This window comes from Mus pahari, chromosome 10, assembly GCF_900095145.1.
Source record: "Mus pahari chromosome 10, PAHARI_EIJ_v1.1, whole genome shotgun sequence".
In the NCBI taxonomy this organism is placed as follows: Eukaryota; Metazoa; Chordata; class Mammalia; order Rodentia; family Muridae; genus Mus; species Mus pahari.
Window position 1 is genome coordinate 379,719 of NC_034599.1, and position 25,017 is coordinate 404,735.

Below are 25,017 nucleotides of genomic sequence, written 5' to 3' on the forward strand. Positions count from 1 at the left end.
GAGATGATCATGTGGTTTTTGTCTTTGAGTTTGTTTATATAATGGATTACGTTGATGGATTTCCATATATTAAACTGTCCCTGCACCCCTAGAATGATGGATGATTGTTTTGATGTGTTCTTGTATTCGGTTAGCAAGAATGATATTAAATAATTTGCATCGCTACTCATAAGGGAAATTGGTCTGAAGTTGTCTTTATTGGGTCTTTGTGTGGTTTAGGTATCAGAATAATTGTGAATTCATAAAATGAATTGTGTAGAGTAACTTCTTTTTCTATTTTGTGATATAGTTTGAGAAGAATTAGATTTAGGTCTTATTTGAAGGGCTGATAGAACTCTGCACTAAACCCATCTGGTCCTTGGCTTTTTTTGGTTTGGAGACTATTAATGACTGCTTCTATTCCTTTTGGGGATATGGAATTGTTTAAGTCATAAATCTGATCCTGATTTAACGTTGGTATCTGTCCAGAAATTTGTCCATTTCATCCAGCTTTTCCAGTTTTGTTGAGTATAGCCTTTTGTAGAAGGATCTGTTGATCTTTTGGATTTCCTCAGGTTCTGTTATTATGTCTCCCTTTTCATTTCTGATTTTGTTAATTAGGATGCTGTCCCTGTGCCCTCTACTGAGTCTGGCTAAAGGATTATCTATCTTATTGATTTTATCAAAGAACCAGCTCCTGGTTTGGTTGATTCTTGAATAGTTTTTTATTTCCACTTGGTTGATTTCAGCCTTAAGTTTGATTATTTACTGCAGTCTATTCCTCTTGGGTGAATTTGCTTCCATTTTTTTCTAGAGCTTTTAGGTGTGCTGTCAACCCTCTAGTTTTTGCTCTCTCTAGTTTCTTTTTGGAGGCACTCAGAGCTATGAGTTTTCCTCTTAGGACTGCTTTCATTGTGTCCCATAAATTTGGGTATGTTGTGGCTTTATTTTTATTAAACCCTATAAAGCCTTTAATTTCTTTCTTTATTTCTTCCTTGCCCAAGATATCATTGAGTAGAGTGTTCTTCAGCTTCCACGTGAATGTTGGCTTTCTATTGTTTATANTGTTATTGAAGATCAGCCTTTTTCTGTGGAGATCTGATAGGATGCAATTTCATTATGTTTCTATCTGTTGAGGACTTTTTTGTGACGAATTATATGGTTAATTTTGGAGAAGAGATCATGAAGTGTTGAGAAGAAGATATCCTTTTGTTTTAGGACAAATTGTTCTCCAGATATCTGTTAAATCTATTTGTTTCATAACTTCTCTTAGTTTCACTCTGTCTCTGTTTAGTTTCTGTTTCCAGGATCTGTCCAATGATGAGAGTGGGGTGTTGAAGTCTCCCACTATTATTGTGTGATGTGCAATGTGTGCTTTGAGCGTCACTAAAGTTTCTTTAATGAATGTGGCTGTCCTTGAATTTGGAGCATCGGCATTCAGAATTGAGAGTTCATCTTGGACAATTTTACCTTGGATGAGTATGAAGTGCCCCTCCTTGTTCTTTTGATAACTTTGGGTTGGAAGTCAATTTTATTCAATATTAGAATGGCTATTCCAGCTTGTTTCTTCACACCATTTGCTTGGAAAATTGTTTTCCATCTTTTCACACGGAGGTAGTGTCTGTCTTTTTCCCTGAGGTGGGTTTCTTGTAAGCATCAAAACGTTTGGTCCTGTTTGTGTTTCCAATCTGTTAGACTATGTCTTTTTTGGAGGTAATGTCGTCCATTGACATTAAGAGATATTAAGGAAAAGTAATTGTTGTTTCCTGTTATTTTTGTTCTTAGAATTGAGATTCTGTTCTTGTGGCTGTCTTATTTTAGATGTGTTGAAGGATTACTTTATTGCTTTTTCTAGGGCTTAATTTCTGCCCTTTTATTGGTGTTTTCCAGTTATTATATTTTGAATGGGTGAATTTGTGGAAAGATATTGTGTGAATTTGATTTTGTCATGGAATACTTTGGTTTCTCCATCTATGGTAATTGAGAGTTTTGCTGGGTATAGTAGCCTTGGCTGGTATCTGTGTTCTTTTAGGGTCTGTATAACATCTGTCCAGGATCATCTGGCTTTCATAGTCTCTGGTGAAAAGTCTGGTGTAATTCTAATAGTCTGGCTTTGTATGTTACTTGACCTTTTCCCCTTACTGCTTTTAATATTCTGATTTTTTTTTTTTTAGTGCATTTGTTGTTCTGATTATTATGTGTCAGGAGGAATTTCTTTTCTGGTCCAGTCTATCTGTACGCTCCTTGGATGTTCATGGTCATCTCTTTCTTTAGGTTGGGGAAGATTTCTTCTACAATTTTGTTGAAGGTATTTATTGGCCCTTTAAGTTGAAAATCTTCATTCTCATGTATACCTATTAATCTTAGATTTGGTCTTCTCATTGTGTCCTGGATTTCCTGTATGTTTTGAGTTAGGATCTTTTTTCATTTTGCCTTTTCTTTGATTGTTGTGTCCATGTTTTCTATGGAGTCTTCTGCACCTAAGATTCTCTCTTCCATCTCTTGTATTCTGCTTCTGATGCTCACATCTCTGGTTCCTGATTTCTTTCCTCAGATTTCTATCTCCAGAGTTGTCTCCCTTTGGGTTTTCTTTATTATTTCTAGTTCCATTTTTAGATCTTGGATGGTTTTGTTTAATTCTATTACCTGTTTGGTTGTGATTTCCTGTGATTCTTGAAGGGATTTTTGTGATTTCTCTTTAAGGGCTTCTAGCTTTTTACCTGTGTTTTCCTGTATTTTCTTCTTAAAGTCCTCCATCATCATCATGAGAAGTGACTTTAGATCCATGTCTTGCTTTTCTGGTGTGATGATGTATCCAGGACTTGCTATGCTGAAAGAGTTTGGTTCTGATTATGCCAAGTAACCTTGGTTTCTGTTCCTTCTGTTCTTACACTTGCCTCCTGCCATCTGATTATCCTAAGTGCTTGTTGCCCACAATATATCTGATTGGAGCCTGTCCTTCGTATAATCCCAGTTGATTCAGGAATCCTCATAGTCCAGCTTTCTCTGTGATCCTTTGATTTTTGGTTCCTGTGAACCTGAGATTCTGTGTGTCAGAGTTCTTGGCATTCAAGCTTCCTCTGAGACCCTGAAATACTGGTGTGACCAAGCTCTTGTTATCCTGTGATCCTGTTATCCTAAGATCCTGGGCATGTTACAGTGCCTGGATGTGGTGGCTCCTTTGAGGACCATGGAGCTGTCTGGTTTGTTCAAAACAAAGGTAAACCAGTACCTATCAGAAGGAATCCCAGCCTCTGGCCAGGCATGGCTGCAGTTTCCTTGTTCCTGCTGTCAGATGCCCATCACAATTGGTTGGGAACAGGTGTTGTGTTCCACTGATCCTAAGATCCTGTGTAGAGTCCTCTGGGGACAGAGGGTGTCCTCCGATTCTGTGCCCACGGTGACCTAGTGCTGGCACTGAACGGAAGGGACTTGTGTCTTGTCCATGTTTTCTATGGAATCTTCTGCACCTGAGATTCTCTCTTCCATCTCTTGTATTCTGTTGCTAATGTTCCTGCTTTCTTTCCCAGGATTTCTATCTTCACAGTTGTCTCCCTTTGGGTTTTCTTTATTATTTCTACTTCCATTTTTAGATCTTGTATGGTTTTTCCATTACCTGTTTGGTTGTGTTTTCCTGTAATTCTTTAAGGGATTTTTGTGTTTCCTCTTTAAGGACTTCTACTTGTTTAACAGTGTTTTCCCATAACTCTTTAAGGGCTTCCACTGTTTAGCAGTGTTCTCCTGTATTTCTTTAAGTAAGTTATTAATGCCCTTCTTAAAATCCTCTACCACTATCATGAGATATGATTTTAAATCCAAGTGTTGCTTTTTGGGTATGTTGAGGTGTCCAGGACTTGCTGTAGTGTGTGTACTGGGTTCTGATGATGCCCAGTGGTCTTGGTTTCTGTTAGTAATATTCTTAAGTTTGCCTTTTGCCATCTGTTAATCTCTGGTGTTAGATGTTCTAGCTGTCTCTGGCTGGAGCTTGTTCCTCCTGTGATTCTGTTAGCCTCTGTCAGCACTCCTGGGAGTCCAACTCTTACCTGAGTCCCAGTGGTCAGAGCACTTTTTACAGGCAAGCTCTCCTCTTGCAGGGAACGGGGTCCAGAAGTCTGGCTCTAATCCTCTTTCTGAGTCCTGGGGTCAGAGCCCTCCCTGGAGGACTCTCCTCTGTTAAGGAAGGTGCCCTGGGGTCTGGTCTCAGCCCTGCCTCCTGGCTGAGAATGAAAGTCTGAAGGGACCCTGTCCAAGAAGCTCTGTTGCTTCTGCAGCCCACCTGCTCTCAAGTGATTCCAAGGTCCTGGGTGTGCTAGGAGACCCACTGAGTGTAGTGTCCTCTAGGGACCTTAAACCCTCTGCCAGGTTTGCACTAAAGATGGTGTGTGGCTGGCCCCAACTGGAAAGAGTCCCAGCCTGCTCTCAAATGATCCCAAGGTTCTGGGTGTGCTAGGGGACTTGCTGAGTGTAGAGTCCTCTGGGAAACTTGAACCCTCTGCCAGGTTTGCGCTAAAGATGGTGCGTGGTTGGCCCCAACTGGAAAGAATCCAGCCTCTGATCAGGTGGGATTTTTTTGTCCCTATTCCTGCTGGCACAAGACCCTCTGGAATTCTTTGGAACTGATATTGCTTTTCCACTCACCAGGTCCTGGGTGTGCTAGGGGGCCTGCAGCATGAAGAGTCCTCTGGGGACCTTGGGACCCTCTGCCAGGTCTTCGCGGAAGATCCCCACGCTGTCTTTATGGGTTATAAGTCTTGTAGTACAAATTATAGAAATGCATGTTTAGAAACGTCTATATTTTTCTGGAAATTTTGTGTAAATGCTAATGAAGTTAATGATGACAGAAATTCTAAAAAGTTGTGAACCAAGAAGTTAAATGTTCAAAATGGCTGGAAAGCCAGGTAATTCATATGAATAAATTACTAACTTTCCATTTTGATTTGTAAAAAAAGAGCACAAATTAATTTCAAAGTACATAGCTGGGAGCCAATCAAAATTTTAAAAATATGTAAAAATAATAAGGATCAGGGCTTGGGAGTAAGCTCAATGGATCACAGTACATACTGTTCTATGGCCTGATTTTGGATCTTTAGATCTGATGCAAGGACACACAACAAAGTTTTGGATATATGAGGCATTTATTATTGAATAAATATTTTAAATAAATGAATAAATAAATTGCAACATCTAATTAGAATGAAGCCCGACAATCGGATTAGATTTGAGCCAGAAGAATACCTTAAAAAGAATGATATTTATTTATTTTATTATATAGTTGTCACTGTTTTGACCTTCTATTTTTCATTTCTTAAATAAAATATAATGATTTCTCATGTTGGTTTATTTCATTAATTATCAGTTAATGTATATAAAATGCTTAAATGATTAATGACATGAAAAATAAATTTAATACTTTTTAGTATCATAATTATTAAGAATTAGTGAAAGCAGACTTGACATCAAATTACAGATGCTTGCAATGTACAAGTCTCAGGCAATTGAGAATGTAGGAAAATTGAAGATAAGGACAAAAGCTTTCCAAAGAACTACTAGGTCTCTTGAAAAGGTTATCATTTGACTACCATCTAGGTAAAATATTGACAGCCCTGGTTTTGGAGGAATAATCATATTACAGACATTCCTAATTTCAATGATCATCTATAGTGATAATGAGTAACCTGGAGTGAGATTGTCAGTATTTGATTTGTCTGTTTGCAAACTCAACTGTGATTATACTCAGTTGTGATTACACTCAGTTGGTTAACTTATTGATGCTTCTTTGACACATTTTTTCAGCATCATTTGTGACTGCAGATCACTAATCATTTATTTTTGACTCATTATATGTTTGCATTTGATTTGTCTGATTACTGCAGGTGGAAACAATAGGGGACGCATACTGTGTGGCATCTGGACTGCACAGGAAAAGCCTATGCCATGCAAAGCCCATTGCTCTGATGGCCTTAAAGATGATGGAGCTTTCAGAAGAAGTTCTGACTCCTGATGGAAGACCCATTCAGGTAACCTTAACAAGCCGATGTAAAAATAAATACTCCTTTTAATGAACCTCTTTCTGGGCAAGGGTAGTTGATATTCAGAAATTCCCTTCTGAATTCTCCTTCCTATAGTTAGTAAGCCTAGACAGGTCAGGGAATGATTAATGCTAATTCATAGGCCAGAATGTTCAAAACAGGAAAAATATGTGGGATAAAATTTACCATGAACTGTAGAAACAGTGGAAGGAGTTGACCAAGGTGAAGACCTTAATATCAGTGCATAAATTACTACATTAAAATGATTGGGAAGATCAAAACCTGAGATCTAGCCAAAGCAATAATAAAAGAAAAAAAGAGTCCAGTGTTCCTCATGAGGCTCTGGACCTCAGAGTTTTGTGATTTGTGTGTATGTGGGTGTGGGTGTTTGTGTATGTGTGTTGTAGAGCTTGCTTCTTAGAAACATCTACCAAAGAAACATAAAAACAGCAGCAGACTTACCATCTGGGTAATGCAATTTATTAGTAGTATTAATATCTTGTACAAATAAATGGCTCCCTGCAACGTACAGGCAGTCTCCAAGAGTGACTGAGTTAATCTAATTGCATTACTGCCAAAATCTAGTGAATAGTAACAGAATTGCATATCCTTGAAAAATAGATACCTCATACTCAGACAAATGCTTGAATTCAAGAAAAAACTTATAGAAAAGATTGTTAACCACTGGTTTACCAGGGAAGAAAATGTTCACAAATGTGTATGTTTCTAATTCCTGGGTACTGCAAATTAAGCACTCAAATAACTTTTTCATTTAAAATTGTTAAAGTTGTGCGTCTTTGCTTTGTTTTTAATTACTTTTATTCTTTTACGGTCCAGTACTTACTCCCTGGTCTGTCCTTCCACAGTTCCTCATCACATTCACTTTTTCACCCTGTCTCCAGAAGATGTCCCTCTACCATTCCAGGCCTCCCCACTGTCTGGGCCCTCAAGGCTTTTCTTGAGTGTCTTGGGTCTTCTTCCACTGAGGCCATACCAGGGTGTTCTCTCCTTTATATGAGTCCAGGGGCTCTGACCAGCTCCTCTATGCTGCTTGGTTTGTGGAGCAGTGTCTGAAAGATCTCAGGGGTCTTGATTAGTTGAGACAACTAGATTTCCTCTAGGTCCCCCTCTTGCTCAGTTTATTCCAGACTTTCAAATCAACTTTAGTCCAATAGTTGAGTGTAAGTATTTGCATCTGTCTCATTCAGCTGCTTGCTGGGGCTCTCAGAGGACAGCCATACTAGGCTTCTGTCTGTAAGCATACCATAGCATCAGTAATAATGTCAGGCCTTGGAGCCTTCTCTTGACCTGGATCCCGAGTTGGGCTGGTCACTGGACTTCCTTTCTCTCAGTCTCTTCTCTATTTTTGTCTCTGCAGTTCTTTTAGACAGGAACAATTCTAGGTCATAGTTTTTGACTATGAAATGGTAGCCCCATTTGTCCACTTGATGTGTTTCTATTGGACGTGAACTCTACACACTGTAGAGAATTTCAACTAAATTCCCTTTCTTTGATCCCTGAGCATCCCTAACGTTCCAGGTCTCTGGTACTTTTTAGAGATTACCTCACATTCTCCACTCCCCCTATCACCAAGATTTCATATTTCCGTACATTCTACTGGCCCTCAAGGCTTCTCTCCTGTCTCCTCTGCCCCCGTACCTGACCATGTTCCCCTTTTCCTCTCCATGTTCCCTCTCCCGCCCAGGTTCTCCCCAACCTCTATACCCTGAGATTGCTTTATTCTCTCTCCCAAGTGTAACTGAGGTATCTTCACTTGGGCCCTTCTGCTAGGCAATCCATATATTTTTAATTAATATAACTTTATTAGTAAGTATGTGTCATGCATGTCCTTTTGGATCTGAGTTAGATCACTCAGGATCAAATTTTTCTAGTCCCATCATGGCCTGCAAAACTCAGGATGTCCTTCTTAATAGCTGAGTATTATTTCATTGTGTAAATAACCCACATTTTCTGTATCCATTATTCCATTGAGGGATATCTGGTTTATTTTCAGCTTCTGCCTGTCACAGTAAAGATCTCTATGAACATAGAGGAGCACGTGATCCTGTGGTATGGTGGGGAATCATTTGGGTGTATACTTAAGAGTGGTATAGCTGGGTTTTCAGGTAGAACCATTTCCAATTTTCTGAGGATCCACCAAATTGATTTCCAGAGTGTTTGTACCACTGTGCAATTCCACCAGCAATGGAGTGGTGTTCCTCTTTCTCCACATTCTCAACAATATGTTCTGTCACCTGATGTTTTTGGTCTTAGCAATTCTGATTGGTGTAAGGTGGAATCTCAGAGTCCTTTTGATTTTCCTTTCCCTGATGACTAAGGACTTTGAAGATTTTTCTTAAGTGGTTCTGATCCATTTGAGATTCCTCTGTTGTGAATTCTGTTAGCGCTATATCTCATTTTTGATTCGGTTGTTTTTTGTTAGTTTGTTTTTAGTTTAGCTTCTTGCATGCTTTTTATTTTGTATATTAGCCCACTATGGATATGGCACTAGTGAAGACTTTTCCCCAATATATAGGTTGCTGATATGTCCTATTGATAGTGACCTTTACCTTACTGAAGTTTTCCAGTATTATGAGGTCCCATTTATCAATTCTTGATCTTAAAGCCTGCACTCCATGCCAATGAATTCGAGGCACTTACCCACTCTTTCTTTTAAATCTGGTTTTATGTGGAGATCCTTGGACTTAAGCATTGTACAAGGTGACAAATATGGGTCTATTTTCATTTTTAGAAACACATACCTAATGCCAGTTAGACCAAAACCATATATTGAAGATGCTTTTTTTGTCCATCGTGTATATTTGGCATTTTTGTCAAAAATCAAGTGTCTATAAGTGAATTGATTTATTTCTGGGTCTTCAGTTCTGCTCCATTCATCAACCTGTCTTTCTCTGTACCAATACTATGCAGTTTTTATCATTATTGCTGTGTAGTACATTTTGAGGTCAGGAATGATGATTCCTGTATCCTGGATAATCTTACTTTCATTTTTTCAATGTGTATCCCCTAAATGTCCTTTTGTTGTCTTATTGCTCTGGCTAGAACTTTGAGTACTATATTGAATAGATACATGGAGAGTGGGCAGCCTTCTGTTGTCCATGATTTTAGTGGGATTATTTCAAGAATCTCTTCATTTGTTTTGATATAGGCTTGTTGCATAGTGCTTTTATTATGTTTAAATATGGGCCTTGAGTTCCCAATTTCTCCAATTCTTTTCACATGATGGAATATTGTATTTTATCAAATGCTTTTTCAGCACCTACTATGATGATGATGTGATTCTTTTCTTTGAGTTTGTTTATATAATGGATTTTTGCATATTAACCAACCTTGCATCCCTGGCACGAAGCCTACTTGATTTTAGTGAATTATGCTGTTGATGTATTCTTGGATTTGGTTTCCAAGAATTTTATTTGTTATATTTATAAGTGAAATTGGTCTGAAGTTCTCATTCTTTGTTGAGTCTGTGTGGTTTGGGTATCAGAGTAGTTGTGGCTTCATAGAATGAATTAGGTAAGGTTTGTTCTGTTTTTATTTTTATTTTATGGAATTATTTAAGGAGTGTTATTTACTCTTCTTTGAATGCTTGGTAAAATTCTGCACTAAAGTAGTCTAACCCTGGGCCTTTTCTGGTTAGGAGGATTTTAATGAGTTCTTCTATTACCTTAGTGAATATTGGACTGCTTACCTACTCTTGGTTTAACTTTGTTATGTAGTATCTGTATAGAAAAATTATCTATTTCATTTAGATTTTTCTAAATGTTTTGTTGAGTAGAGGCTTTTGTAATGGGATCTGATGATTTTTAGAATTTCTTCATTTTCTGTTGTTGATTTTTCTCAAAGAACCAGCTTTTCATTTTGGTGATTCTTTCCATAGTTCTCTTTTATATTTGGTTGATTTCTGCCCTGAGTTTAACTATTTCCTGACTTTTACTCCACTTTTCTGTTTGTTGATTTTGTTCTTGGGCTTTCAGGTGTGCTGTTAAGTTGCTAGTGTAGGAGCACTGATTTCACAATTCTAAGTCCCATAAGTTTGGGTATGCTATCTCATCATTTGTATTGAATTCCAGGAAGTTGTTAATTTCTTCCCTGACCAAGTTATCATTGAGGAGAGAGTTCGGTTTTCATGGATATGTTGGTTTTCTATTGGTTTTGTTTTATTGAAGTGTAGCCTTAGTCTGTGTGGATCTGATAGGATGCATTGGATTATTTCTGTACTCTTCTGTCAAATGAGCCTTCTTTTGTGTCTGGTTATATGGTCAATTTTGGAGAAGGTTCCATGAGGTGCTGAGAAGAAGGTATAATAATTTGCTTTAGGGTTAAATATTCTGTATATATCTGTTAAATCCATTTGGTTCATAACCTCCATTAGTTTCCCTGTGTCTCTGTTTAGTTTTTGTATCAATGACCTGTCCATTGATGGGATGTTGAAGTTTCCCACTATTATTTTGCAGTGTTAAATGTGTGTTTTGAGTGTTACTAAAGTTTTTTATGAATGTGGGCACCCTTGCATTTGGGGCATAGATCTTCATAATTCAGACTTTCTCTTAATGGCTTTTTTCTTTGATGAATATCATGTGTCCTTTCCCATCTCACTTGATAACTTTAGGTTGAAAGTCTATTTTATTGAATATTAGGATGGCAACTCCAGCTTGTTTTTTGGGACCTCTTGCTTGGAAGACTTTTCCCAGGCTTTTACTATGATGTGTTGCTTGTCTTTGTTATTTAGGTGTGTTTTTTATGTGCAGCAATATGCTGGATCCTCTTTGCATCTCAGTCTGTTAGCTTATGTGTTTTAATTGGGGAATTGAGTCTGCTGATATTGAGAGATGTAAAAAAACAGATGATTGTATTCCCTGTTATGTTTTGTTTTGTTTTGTTTTGTTTTTTGTAGGTGTCGCTATGTGTATGTGCTTTTGTTGTGAAATGACTGATTTTCTTTCCTTTCTTGTACATACCTTCATTGTGTTGGAGCTTTCCTTCTAGAATTCTCTATAGGGCTTGATTGGTAGATAGATACTGTTTAAATTTGGTTTTGTACTGGAATATTTTGGCTTTTCCATCTATGCTAATTGAGAGTTTTGCTGCATATAGTAACCTGGGCTGGCATTTGTGTTCACTTAGGGACTACATGACCTCTCTGTAGGCTCTTCTGGCTTTTAGAGTCTCTGTTGAGAAGTCTGGTATATTTCTGAGAACTCTGCCTTCATATATTACTTAGTCTTTTCCCCTTACAGCTTTTAATTTTCTTTTTTTTTTCTGAGCATTTAGTCTTTTGATTATTATGTGAAAGGAGAATTTTCTTTTCTGGTCTAATTTATTTGATATTCTACAGGCTTCTTGTACATTTACGGTCAACTCTTTCTTTAGGTTGCAGAAGTTTTCTTCTATGATTTTGTTGAAGACATTTTTTGGCCCTTAGTTCTGAAAAATCTTTGCTTTCTTTGATTCTTATTATTCTTCGATTTGGTCTTTTAATTTTTTTCCTGGAGTTCCCTGATCTTTTAGGTTAGGTGTTTTTTATGTTTTGAATTTCTTTTTAATTTGACCATTGTGTCTTTATCTTCTAGGGTATCTTCTATGCCTGAGATTCTCTTTTCTATCTCTCGTATTCTGGTGCTGATGCTTGAATCTGTAGTTCCTGATCTCTTTCCTAGGTTTTCCATTTCTAATGTTGCCTTCATTTGTTTTTTCTTTATTGCTTCTACTTCTACTTTTGGATCTTGAATTGTTTTGTTCTATTTCTTCACCTATTTTATTGTGTTTCTCCTGTATTTGTTTAAAGGATTTATTTGTTTTCTCTTTAAGGATTTCTTACCTGTTTACCTGTACTTTCTGTATTTCTTTAAGTGAGTTATTTGTATCCTCTTTAAAGGACTTAATGTCTTCATGAGATAGAATTTTAGGTCAACATAGTGGTTTTCAGGTGTATCCAAGGCTTGATGTGTTGGGCGAACTGGCTTCTGATGATGCTCAAATGCATTGGCTTCTGTTGCTTATGGTATTGTCCTTTCCTTTCCCATCTGGTAATCTTTGGTGTTAGCTGGCTGCTTAGGTGTCTCTTTCTGGAGCCTGTCTCCTTGTATCCCTGGGTTGTTGCAGATCTCCAGGGAGGCCTGTGGCCCTGGCTAAAGTAGGCCTCCTGGTTAGCGTTCAGATTGTTGGATCTTCAGAGAAGCAGTCAAGCTGTTGCCCCGTGTTCAGCTGTTCTCCTGGGAGGCCTCCAGACTGCAGGGTTCTTCAGAGGAACTGTCAAGCAGATAATCTGCCAGAGTGGAAGGCACAGGTCAGAAATGGGGTGGGATTTCGGGGGCAGAATGGGTCCCAAATTTGCTGTGCTCCTCAAGGGTCCCAGCTGCTACAGTTGACTGGGAGAGTCCCTCACCTATTGCCCTGCATGAAGCAGAATTCCTGAGAGGCCTTTAGACGAAGGTGGGGTCTTCAGTGGAGCAGTAAAGTTGATAATCTCATGAAATGTTATTTATAAGAGCATGACAACCATACCAGTATCTACACCACTGAATATAATTTCTCTCCCTTTCTTAGAATCCAGAGAGACATGGACCTTTTAAGTTTCCGAACCCTTCATGATAGGATGTTAATGGGCTTAATCCTATGTAGATATTGTTTAGGTAATAACAGCTGCTGTGGTTTCAGACCTTTGGTCAATGGGGGACTAGGTTGTCTGTGCATAGCCCACTGCCTCACAGTTATGCAGTTATCCCTGCAGTTATTGTTTTTCATTTGCAAAGAGAAGTTTCTTTAACAATGTTGATAGCAACATCTTGTTAGTGATAAACATAATGACTTAGAAGAAAACTTGATGAACACATCATATCTATTTAACAAAAGAACCAAGAGAAGCTTTTCCACTATGTTGTAAGATCTCCTTAGCCATGTAGGCTTTTGACCAGCTTTATAGTATCAGATATGAGTACCTTTCTACATAGCCGATTTCAGTTCTAATCAGAAAGTTGTTGATTACCCCTATAACAAACATCACTATTATGTTCATGGATATATATTTCCTAGCTGTGGTATAAAAAATAAAAGCTTCTATCTCAATTCCAGCTTGATTTCTCTATCAAATAACCAGAATATGTGGAATGTCAATCTATCTAGTTCTTAGAGACAACCAAGTATAGTGGTGACATTGGTTTGGGGGTCTCAGAGGTCTCTGTGCTCAATAATTCATAGAGAGATAGGAAGCTGCTGCCACTCTAATTTTCATTTATTAAACTGTACTTCTAGGGACAACATTATCCACCGTTCCAGAGTACTTCTATATAACTTCAGTATTTACAATAACCACAAACAATGCTTGAAAGATATTTTAACCAGTCACTTAGCAAGCATTTACTGGATTTCTCTAATATGCAAAACTGTAAAATTGAGTTATAGACCAAACTGCTTGTTTGCCAAATACTAATCTGCCTTTTCCTTTATTGTCCAGTTTGGGGCTGGTAATTTAAAATTCTATCTACACAATACCAAAACATCTGGTCACTTAAGTCTATTCAGTTAAAAAACACTAAATTTCTTCATAGTCATTGACTCTTCACAGTTGTCAGCTTCTGGTAGAGGCATGGGAAATGAGCCACTTATCTTTAAGGGGCTGAAAAACAGGAATTTAACCATGCTCCAATGAGTGTATGGACAACATAAATTGTATGTGATACATTTCATAGGAGCCAGTAATGGAAAGTGAGTGTGCTCCAGATGCATCGTATGAGATTTCCAAATAGTAAATGGAAATATTATGTTTGGATAAAAATTGAATCAGCCACACAAATGTTCAAGCACCAGTATTCCATTGAACTTATTTTGTTTAATTAATTGGTTGATGTAAAAGCTGTGTCAAATAANGGATATCCCATGTTCATTTGTTTTAACAATGCAGACATGGAAAGAAAAAACAAACAAACAAACAAACAAAGAACAACAAAACACATTCTGTTTCTTCTACCTTTACATATGTTTCCTGCCACAGGCTACAGATCAATCTCTTCCCTTTAGTCTGTGTGCGTNTTTCATTCTGTGTTTGCTACTCCCATTAGTAACCCTATACTAGGCTTCTTAAAGTAGATTTTCTTTTCTATACTTTTATTTTCTTTAATGAATTTCATTAAAATGGTTCTCAATTTTTAGCAATTGATAAAAATCTACTCATAAAAATTGTGCTATTAAAAGTCAGGATAGAAAACTATTCATACTGGTTAGTTTAGAAGTATGCATTTTTAATTTTTATCTGTGTAGTTTTTCATTTCTTTATATTGCTTTAATATGTACATGGATTACTCTTAATTATTTATTTAGTTTATTATCTGTAGAATTTACATTACTGTAAATTCTTGTGAATCACATTTTCTCACTTTTGCAGGTTCTTAAAATTAAACTGACAAGCATTTTAAGTAAAGCAGCATAATGTTTTGCTTATATAATAAAGTAGTAATTAATGATCAGCAGATAATTCCTATAAACTCACATGACAAAACAATTTTCTAGATTACTAGAAGCATCAAATCTTTTGACAATAACATTATATAAAATATTTTGGTTATGAAATTCAGAGTTCTTTTTTACAACCATGACCACAAAACAAAACTACAATAACAGAAATTTCTACAAGTGAGCTTTCTGATTCAAAGTAATGACTATGAAATGTAAATAGAAAGTAATTGGACCAATTAGCTTCCACAGAATTTCAATTGGAAATGTAATAAATCAAAATGAGTTTAATAATAGGTATTGAAAATAGATCAGTTGATTAAGCTGACTTGAAAGTGTTTAGCCTAGAAAACACTGTCTTTTACTCCAACACTGGTAACATTGTATGTGTGTGTGTGTGTGTGTGTGTGTGTGTGTGTGTGTGTGTGTGTGTGTGTATACATATATATTCAATAAAATTGAATTTGCCATTGACTATAGAATGTAAAGAATTTTGTTAAGTTGCTTTTACATTGATGATCATTATATCTTTTCAGAGTAGTTTACTTTTTTAAACTAACATTACATCTTTTGAGGGGCCTTTTAGTACCTTTCCTGTGCTTTGGTTTGAATACCAATATAGTCACATTTTTGCCACAACATTTACTATATGTTTAAGTGAATAATTTGGCTTAAGTACGTGTATTAATTAATAGTGTACTGCACTGCATAGCTCTTATTTTTCTCATATGATTCTTTGTCTAAAATTACAAAATCTGAACTGTGTCCTTTTGAAAATTTGAAATATGTTTGTATTCATTTTTGCCTTTAATATGTGAGAAAAAATGAACACCTTTGCTATCAAAAGTATAATGAGGTAGAATTCATACTGTGTCAATCCTTTGAAATTATGATATATTGTGGTGCTCATATTCCTGCAGTGGGAGATATTGTACTATGTACTTTTTGCTGTAACCAAATATTTCACAAGAAGCAAGTTAAGGAGGAAGGAGTTTATTTTGATTTGCCATTCTATAGGAAATTGTCCATGATAGTGTAGAAGGCATAGCACCAAATCTATGAGCCAGAGGGTCAGGTTGTGGCCAAAGTCATGAAGTACAGAAAAATTAATGCTGGTGCTCAGTTTGCTTTCTCCTTTTTATTCAGTCCAGGACAACTGAACAATGGACGGTATGCTAGAGTGTCTTTCTAATTCCATTCAAAATGACAATGAAGATTATCAATAGTTTTTTGGTTTTCTCTTTGACTTGTAGTAGAAAAACGCGCATCCTGTAAAGTTCATACCAAATTTTCAAGGTGCACAATCTATAAGAGGCATACACATGACATATCAGTAAGTAAGCAATTTGGATGAAACTTTGCTTTTTAACATTGATTTTTAAGGACTGTTTATGTCTTTAGACATCTGATAAAAATAACTAATGTCTGTTTAAGTTGGAAAAACTATCAGTATGCTCCAGTAGATTTCTATACTAATGTTTATTGCTGCCTCAGGCAAATATTTCTATCCAATGATGGCATTGTTCACATGGCCATTTCAAGCCAAATTCTATACTCAAATGTGTTTACCTGAATTCCTTGGATTTCTGCTTTGCTATTGCTTGTAAAACCCATGGGCATGGTTGCAATTTGACGGTGAATTCAATGTTCTAGATATATGGAACAGGAAACAAAATGCTGGTTTCTTTCCTGGTAGATTAGTTTATCCAATGTGGGACCAAAATTAATTCACAAAAGGACAATTGTATAGTAGTTCAGCTAATTCATTTGTGAATAACTAACAGTAAAAACCTTTCTTAAGTTGTACTATTTGGAGGACATCTTTTTTAGGCAATAAAGAAAAGTATTTAAATATAGGATTTTGATATCTAGCTATGCTACAGAACACCAGCTATAGCCTTCCACATGCCCCCTCATTCCACTGCCCATGTCTCTTGTGGATCCCATAGATGATTACCACCCAACCACTCTCCCCCAACTCACTCACTATATTTCAGCCCCATACTTCAGTAGGGATGTCCTGCTAATCTACAGGACATGTCTAACAGAAAACCTGGTAGACTGACTTCTCTTTACCTGTTAGACTAGATCCAATCTCCCAGTCTCATGCCCAGCTTTTCAGCAGAACACCTATGGTAGCCTTCTCTGCTTGCCTTCCATCCCTATCTCCTGTGGTTCCCACAGAGCGTCCCCTTCTATCTTCCCTCCCCAATCTCATTCCTTTGTTTCAGTCCTCAACCCCATCAGGTATGCCCTGTTAACTGAAAGGCTGCTCCTGCAAGGGAAACAAACAGGTTGAAGCACACCAATCCTTCTGCCCCCCCTAGATCCAATACCTCAGTCTCATTCCCAGTCCTGTAGAAAAAAATTTCCTCCTCCCTTCTCTCTAAGACCTTCATCCCCAATGGACCACAAATTTATTTTCCCCCAACTCACTTTCCCCCAATTCATCATATGAAAATACAACCTATCCTTTTGCATCCAAGAACATACAACAAAATCAAGGTAACACACATTACCTCAAGGTAAAGGCTGGAAAAAATATACCAAGCAAGTGGACCTAAGAAACCAGTGAGTGTGAACATTTTAATGTCTAGCAGAATTTATTTCAAACCACAACCAGTTAGAAGAGATAGGGAAGAACACTATTTACTCATCAAAGGAAAAATCACCAAGATGGAATAACATCTATGCCTCAAACACAAAGGCACCCAAGTTTGAAAAAAAAAAAAAAAAGAAACAATATTATTACCATATTTGACTCTCACTGATAGTTGAAGACTACTCTCACCAACAGATACATCATTCAGACAAAAGCAATGAAATCCTAGTGCTAACTGAAGCTATGAAGCAAATTGTCCTAACAAATATTTATAGAACATTTGACCTAAACACAAAAGTATATTCCTTTTCTTCTCAATACCTCATGTAAACTACTACAGATATTTATATCTTGGGACACTGGTATTATAAATATCAAGAATTATTGTTCTGTTCTTAGAGTTACCACTTTCGCTGTTTCATGTTAATTTTTCTCAAAACTATTAATGTGTTCCTCAGAGAAATTTTCTTGTTCATTCCACCTACAAACCCCTTATCATGTATATATAGCACTTTGGGAAAAGCTGCTAATAAATTACTTCTTTTAATCTTTATTATTTCTATTGATAGGCTCTGGTTAGCCTTGAAATGGGTAGAAGGAAACAAAAATAAGTACCTTCAGGACTACCATGCCTGTTTTCCCTTATATCTGACAAAATAATAATGGGCTTTAAAAATAGTAATGGGATAAGGATGTAGGTTGGTTGTTAGAGAGTGTGGCTAGCATTCAGAAAGCCCTGAATTTCATCCTTATAAGTGCATAAACAGTGTTCTGATGCATGCCTATAGTCATGTGATTCCCTCAGGAGGTAGATAGAAGTACACTGGGAGTTCACGGTCATTCTCAGCAACATAGACAATTTAAGGGTAGCCTGCCCTGTGTAATTTCCTGTCTCAAAAACAAAAACAAAAAGCAGAAAACAAAGGAAAAATACTAAGTCAATTAAGACTATGGTACATCTACAGAAGTGATTTTTTTCTATCTGTTATCACACATATTCATGTCAATAGCATTACTTAGTATAATACAATTTTGTGAATCTTCTCTGAATATCAAGTTATAAATACTATTCATAAGGCTTAATAAATTCTAATGGGACAAAATATGACCAGTGACAAAATTCATGCGTATACAAATGTCATTTAAATATTAGCAAACTGCTGTGAATCCATGAAGTACCACCTCCCAGAAAACCACTCAAAGCCAGGCATCTGAATGCGTTCTGGAATTTCTCTAATTATTACTTCTTGATCTTCTGCTTTTCTTGGTCTACTATTCACATGGATTGCTGTGATGTCCAAAGCTCTTCACTGTCTCATAAATATGGAGGCTGAAAGTCTGAGAGCAAGGAGATGGCATGAGTGTGCTTACTTTAGAGATTCTTGGAAATGATTGTTCTAGGCTTTCATAGTTGTGTGGTTTGGTTAGCACCACCACAATAATAATGGCATTTTCCCTGTATGTGTGCCTACTATTTGTAAGAGTCATAATGGCTAAGCGGGCTATCAACTGTACTGCTCTAGTGTGATTTCATGTAAACAGTTCCATCTGAATTGATCCTATTCCAATCACAGTTACATTTCAAGATTCCAAGAACTGGAATTTCAACATATGAAATTTGAGTAAGGAGACAGGTAGGGTACAGTCCTACCTGTTACATGAAGCTGCCAAGAACCTCTGAAACCACACTCTATCTCAGCACTGTTCTTGCTTGATTCTTGCTTTATTTTTTTTTTAATCTTTAGATTCTTTGAAACGTATGTATGCTACTGAGGAAAAAAATGCACAATTATGGTAGTTAAATGTCTGCTAAGAATGTATACCTTTGGGCTGGTGAGATAGCTCAGTGGGTAAGAGCACCTGATTACTCTTCCAAAGGTCCCGAGTTCAAATCCCAGCAACCACATGGTGGCTCACAACCATCTGTAACAAGATCTAACGCCCTCTTCTGGAGTGTCTGAAGACAGCTACAGTGTACTTACATATAATAAATAAATCTTTAAAAAAAAAAAAAAAAGAATGTATACCTTCTAAAATTAACTGGACCGTAAACCTTGTTTTACTCTTGCAGAACTATGATAGTTGTGAATATTTTTCAAGCTTTGCCTTGTAACTTTGCTACTTTTATTCTTTGTAGAACCTCCCTTTACAACTGGAAAGTAAACTGGAAAAAGCATTAATGTGAATGATATATCCAGAAGATGTTCCAACTGGTAATAAGAACACATGCTCCACTATGTTCATAGCAGCCTTACTTATAATAGCCAGAAGCTGGAAAGAACCCAGATGTCCCTCAACAGAGGAATGGATACAGAAAATGTGGTATATTTACAACATGGAATACTACTCAGCTACTAAAAACAATGAATTTATGAAATTCCTTGGCAAATGGATGGATCTAGAGGGTATCATCCTGAGTGAGATAACCCAATCACAAAAGAACTCACATAATATGGACTCAATGATAAGTGGATATTAGCCCAGAAACCTAGAATACCCAAGATACAATTTGTAAAACACATGAATCTCAAGAAGGAAGACCAAAATGTGGACACTTGGCCCCTTCTTAGAATTGGGAACAAAACTCCCATGGAAGGGGTTACAGAGACAATGTTTGGAGCTGAGACAAAAGGATGGACAATCCAAAAACTGCCCTACCAAGGGTCCATCCCATAATCAGCCACCAAACACAGACACTATTCCATATGCCAGCAAGATTTTGCTGAGCGGACCCTGATATAGCTGTGAGGCTATGCCAGTGCCTGGCAAACACAGAAGTGGATGCTCACAGTCAGTTATTGGATGGAACAGGGCCCCCAAGGGAGGAGCTAGAGAAAGTACCCAAGAAGCTAAAGGGGTCTGCAACCCAATAGGTGGAACAACAATATGAACTAACCAGCACCCCCAGAGCTTGTGTCTCTAGCTGCATATGTAGCAGAAGATGACTTAGTCAGCCATCATTGCGAAAAGAGGCCCCTTGGTCTTGCAAACTTTATATGCCCCAGTACAGGGGAATACCAGGGCCAAGAAGGGGGAGTGGGTGGGTAGGGGAGCAGGGGCTAGGAGGGTATAGGGTACTTTGGGATAGCATTTGAAATGTAAATGAAGTAAATACCTAGTCAAAATTGAAAAACATGGTTCTTCCATATCTTTTACAAAATTTTTCTTTTTTTCAAAAATATCATCTTATTTACCCATTTTAAACTTTTACCTTAATAGCCTCACCTTGGCAGTAAAGTTTGTATTATTATAATACAAACTGCTCATGTCTCTAGCTGCATATGTAGCAGAAGATGGCCACATCGTCCATCATTGGGAAGAGAGGTGCCTTGGTCTTGCAAACTTTATATTCCCCAATACAGAGGAACACCAGGGCCAAGATCTGGGAGTGGGTTGGTAGGGGAGCAGGGTGGGGGAACGGTATAGGGGACTTTTGGGATAGCATTTGAAAATGTTAGAAAATGTCTAATAAAAAATTGAAAGAAAAAAAAAAGATATTTTCTGTACTTGTGGGTTGACTTTTTGTCCCATTGACAGTGTTTTTCACCTTACAGAAGCTTTTTAATTTTATGAGGTTCCATTTGTCGATTCTTGATCTTGAAGCATAAATCATTTGTGTTCTGTTCAGGAAATATTCCCCTATGCCAATGTGTTCAAGGTTCTTTCCCACATTCTATTCTATTAGATTCATCATATCTGGCTTGCTGTATATTGCTTTTATTATATTTAGGTATGGATCTTAAATTCTTGTTCTCTCCAATACTTTTAGCATTTAGGAGTGTTGTATTTTGTCAATGGATTTTCAGCATCTAATGAGATGACCTTGTGGTTTTTTTCTTTGAGTTTGTTTATATAGTGGATTATGTTGATGAATTTCCATATATTGAACCATCCCTGCATCACTGGAATAATGCCTACTTGATCATGGTGAATGATCATTTTGATGTGTTCTTGGATTTGGTTGGCAAGAATTTTATTGAGTATTTTTACATCAATATTCATAAGGGAAATTGGCCTGAAGCTCTCTTTCCTTTCTGGGCCTTTGTGTGGTTTAGTTATCACTGTAACTGTGTCTTCATAGAATGTAATGGGTCATGATCCCTTTGTTTCTATTTTGTGGAACAGTCTAAAGAGTATTTGTGGTAGGTCTTCTTTGATGTTCTGGTAGAATTTTGCATTAAAATCATCTGATCCTGGGATTGGGGGTGGGGGGGGCGGGTTGGAAGCCTTTTGACTGCTTCTATTTTTTTTTTTTTTTTTTTTTTTTTAGCCATTTATGAGACTCTTTAGATGGTCTGATACTGATTTAACTTTGATACCTGGTATCTGTCTAGAGAATCGTCCATTTCATCCAGATTTTCCAGTTTTGTTGAGTATAGGCTTTTGTAGTAGGATTTGATGTTTTTTTTTTTTTACATCTTTTCAGTTTTTGTGGTTATATTTCCCCTTTCATTTCTGATTTTCTAATTTGGATCCTGTCTCTGTGCCCTATGGTTAAACCAACTCCTGGTTTTGTCAATTCTTTGTTTCTACGTGGTTGATTTGAGCCCTGAGTTTGATTATTTTCTGCCCTCTACTCCTCTTAGATATATTTGCTACTGTTTGCTCAAGCACTTTCAGATGTGCTAAGCTGCTATTGTGTGCTCTCTCCAATTTCTCTATTGAGGCACTCAGAGCTATGAGTTTTCCTCTTAGCACTGTTTCCCTTGTGTCCTATAAGTTTGAGGATGTTGTACCTTCATTTTCAATAAATTCTAAAAAGTCTTTTATTTCTTTCTTTGTTTCTTCCCCTACCAAGTAATCATTGAGAAGAGTTTTGTTCACCTTCAATGTGTATGTGGGCTTTCTGTTGTTTTTGTTGTTGTTGAAGACCAGTCTTAGTCTGTGGTATTCTAGTAGGATGCATAAGATTATTTCAATCTTCTTTTATTGTTGAGGATGAATTTTTTTTTTGTTTTTGTTCTTGTTTTTTGAGACAAGATTTTTCTGTGTAGACCTAGCTGTCCTGGAGCTAACTCTGTAGACCAGGCAGGCCTCAAACTCAGAAATCCACCTGCCTCTGCCTTCCAAGTGCTGGGAAGTGCTTGCACCACCACTGCCTGTAGAGGATGGTTTTGTGTGTGGCTACATGATCAATTTTGGAGAAGGTACCATGAGTTACTAAGTAGAAGGTATACGTTTTTTGTGTTAGGGTGAAATACTCTGTAATATATCTGTTAAGTCCATTTGGTTCATAACTTCTCTTAGTTTCATTGTGTCTCTTTTTAGTTTCTGTTTCCATGATATATCCATTGGTGAGAGTATAATGTTAAAATCTCCTACTATTATTGGGTGAGATTCAGTGTGTGCTTTGAGCTCCAGTAATGTTTCTTTTATAAATGTAGGTGCCCTTCATTTGGGGCATAATTATTCAGAATTGAGAGCTCATCTTGGTGGATTTTTCCTTTGATGAGCATGTAGTAACCTTCCCCATCTTTTTTGGTAACTTTTGGTTAAAAGGTGATTTTATTGGATACTAGAATTCCTACTTCATCTTGCTTCTTGGGACATTTTACCTTGACAAAAATTTATAGCCTTTAACTTTGGGGTACATGCTGTCTTCGTCACTGAGGTTTGTTTCCTGTATGCAGCAAAACCCTGTGTTCTGTTTATATATCCAGTCTGTTAGTATATGTCTTTTTATTGCGGAATTGAATACATTTATATTAAGGGATATTAAGACCGATGATTGTTGCTTCCTGTTATTTTTGTAGTTAGAAGTAGAATTATGCTTATGTGACTCTCTTCTTCAGAGTTTGTTGTGAGATTACCTGCTTGCTTTTTCTTGGGTGTATTTTGTCTCCTTGTGTTGGAATTTTCCTTCCACTATTCTCTGTAGAGTTGGATTGTTGAAAAGATATTGCTTAAGTTTGGTTTTGTCATGTAATATCTTGGTTTCTCCCTCTATGGTAATAAAGAGTTTTAATGAATGTCATAGACTGGGCTGGCATTCTGTTCTCTTAGGGTCTGTATAACATCTGCCCAAAATCTTCTCTCTTTTAGAGTCTCTCTTGAGAATCCTGATCTAATTCTGACAGGTCTCCATTTATATATTACTTTACCATTTTTTCCTTATTGCTTTCAATATTCTTTCTTTGTTCTACGCATTTGGTGTTTTGATTATCATGTGACAGGAGGAATTTCTATTCTGATCCCATCTATTTGATGTTTTGTAGGTTTCTTGTTTGTTTATGGGCATCTCTTTCTTTGGGTTAGGGAAATTTTCTTCTGTAATTTTGTTGAAGATGTTGTCAGCCCTTTGTGTTTGGAATCTTCATTCTCTTCTATATGTACTATTCTTAGGTTTGCTCATTTTTTTGGTTTCCTGGATTTTTTGAAAATTGTGAATTAGGAGCTTTTTGCTTTTTCTGTTTTCTTTGACTGTGGTCAATGTCTTCTATGGAATCTTCCATGCCTAAGAATCTCTCTCCTATCTCTTGTATTCTGTTTGTGATGCTTGCATCTGTGACTCCTGATCTTTGTCCTCCAGTGTTGTCTCCTTTTGTGATTTCTTTATTGTTTTTATTTACATTTTTAGATCTTGGATTGCTTCGTTTAATTCCTTCCCCAGTTTGTGCTTTCCTGTATTTCTTATGTCCTTCCTCACTTGTGTTCTCCTGTATTTTTATGAGTTATTTTTGTCCTTCTTAAAGTCCTCTATCTATCATCATGAGATGTGATATTTTAATCAGAATCTTGCTTTTCATGTGTGTTGAGTTATCCTAGTGGTAGAACTGGGTTGTGATGATGTCAATTATCCTTGGTTTCTGTTGCTTATATTCTTGTGCTTGCCTCTCGCCATCTGGTTATCTCTGATGGTTGCTGGTCTGATGGTTACTTGTCCCTCCTGTGGGCTTGTGCTCCTGAGATCTTTGGTGTGTCAGCACCTCTGGGATACCAGCTCTCTCTGGTTAGGATTTCGTTATGGAGAGCTGTGGCTCAGTGTCAACTCTGGGGCATAGATTGTTTTTATATACTAGAGCTACTGATTTTGGGGGAGTTAATTTTGTATCCAGTCACTTAGCTGAAGGTGTTTATTAGCTGTCAGAGTTCTCTAGTGCAACTATCTATACTATCTTATCATCAAGTGAATACCCAAACTTTGACTTCTTTTGAATTTCTATCCCCTTTGTCTCCTTTCATTTTCTTATTGCTTTAGCTAAAACTTTAAGTAATATAGTGGATATATACTGAGAAGGAGGGCAGCCTCATCTTTTCCTTGATTATACTGAGATTACCTTAAGTCTCCCTCCATTTAATTTGTTGTTGATCATTATGCACCTTTTATCCCTGATCTCTAAGACTTTTATTATGGAAGAGTATTGGATTTTTTCGAAGGCATTTTCAACACCTAATGAGATTATAATGTGCTTTTGTATTTCAGTTTGTTTATATGATGGATTATATTGATAGATTATTGTATACTCAATCATCCCTGCATTACTGGGATGAAGCCTACATCTTCATGCTTTTTGATATGTTGCTGGATTCAGATTGCAAGCATTATATTATTTTTGTTTCAATGTTTCTAATGGAAATTGGTCTTAAATTCTTTTTCTTTATTGAGTCTTTGTGTGGTTTAGGCACCACCCACTTTGTATCAGCCTTTCTATGGCTTATCATTTAGTTGCAGATGTTTTTTTTAAATTTATTTATTATTATGTTCTTTATTTACATATCAAATGCTATCCCTAAAGTTCCCTATACACCACCCACGCCCCTGCTCCCCTACCCACCCACTCCCACTACTTGGCCCTGGCCTTTCCCTGTGCTGAGTCATATAAAGTTTACAAGACCAAGGGGCCTCTCTTCCCAATGAAGGCTGATTAGGCCATCTTCTGCTACATATGCAGCTAGAGACTCGAGCTCAGGGGGTACTGGTTAGTTCATGTTGTTGTT

The 25,017-nt window shown here is 37.0% G+C and overlaps 1 protein-coding gene across 2 annotated transcripts in view; it reads left to right on the plus strand.

Moving 5' to 3' along the window:
• Gucy1a2 (guanylate cyclase 1 soluble subunit alpha 2) overlaps positions 1-25,017 on the plus strand; it is a 276,470-nt gene that overhangs the window by 205,895 nt on the left and 45,558 nt on the right. For both annotated transcript variants that reach the window (XM_021206936.2, XM_029543056.1), the window contains one exon: positions 5,853-5,996. In XM_021206936.2, coding sequence (XP_021062595.1) covers positions 5,853-5,996 — 144 coding nt within the window. The remainder of the gene's footprint in view (positions 1-5,852; positions 5,997-25,017) is intronic.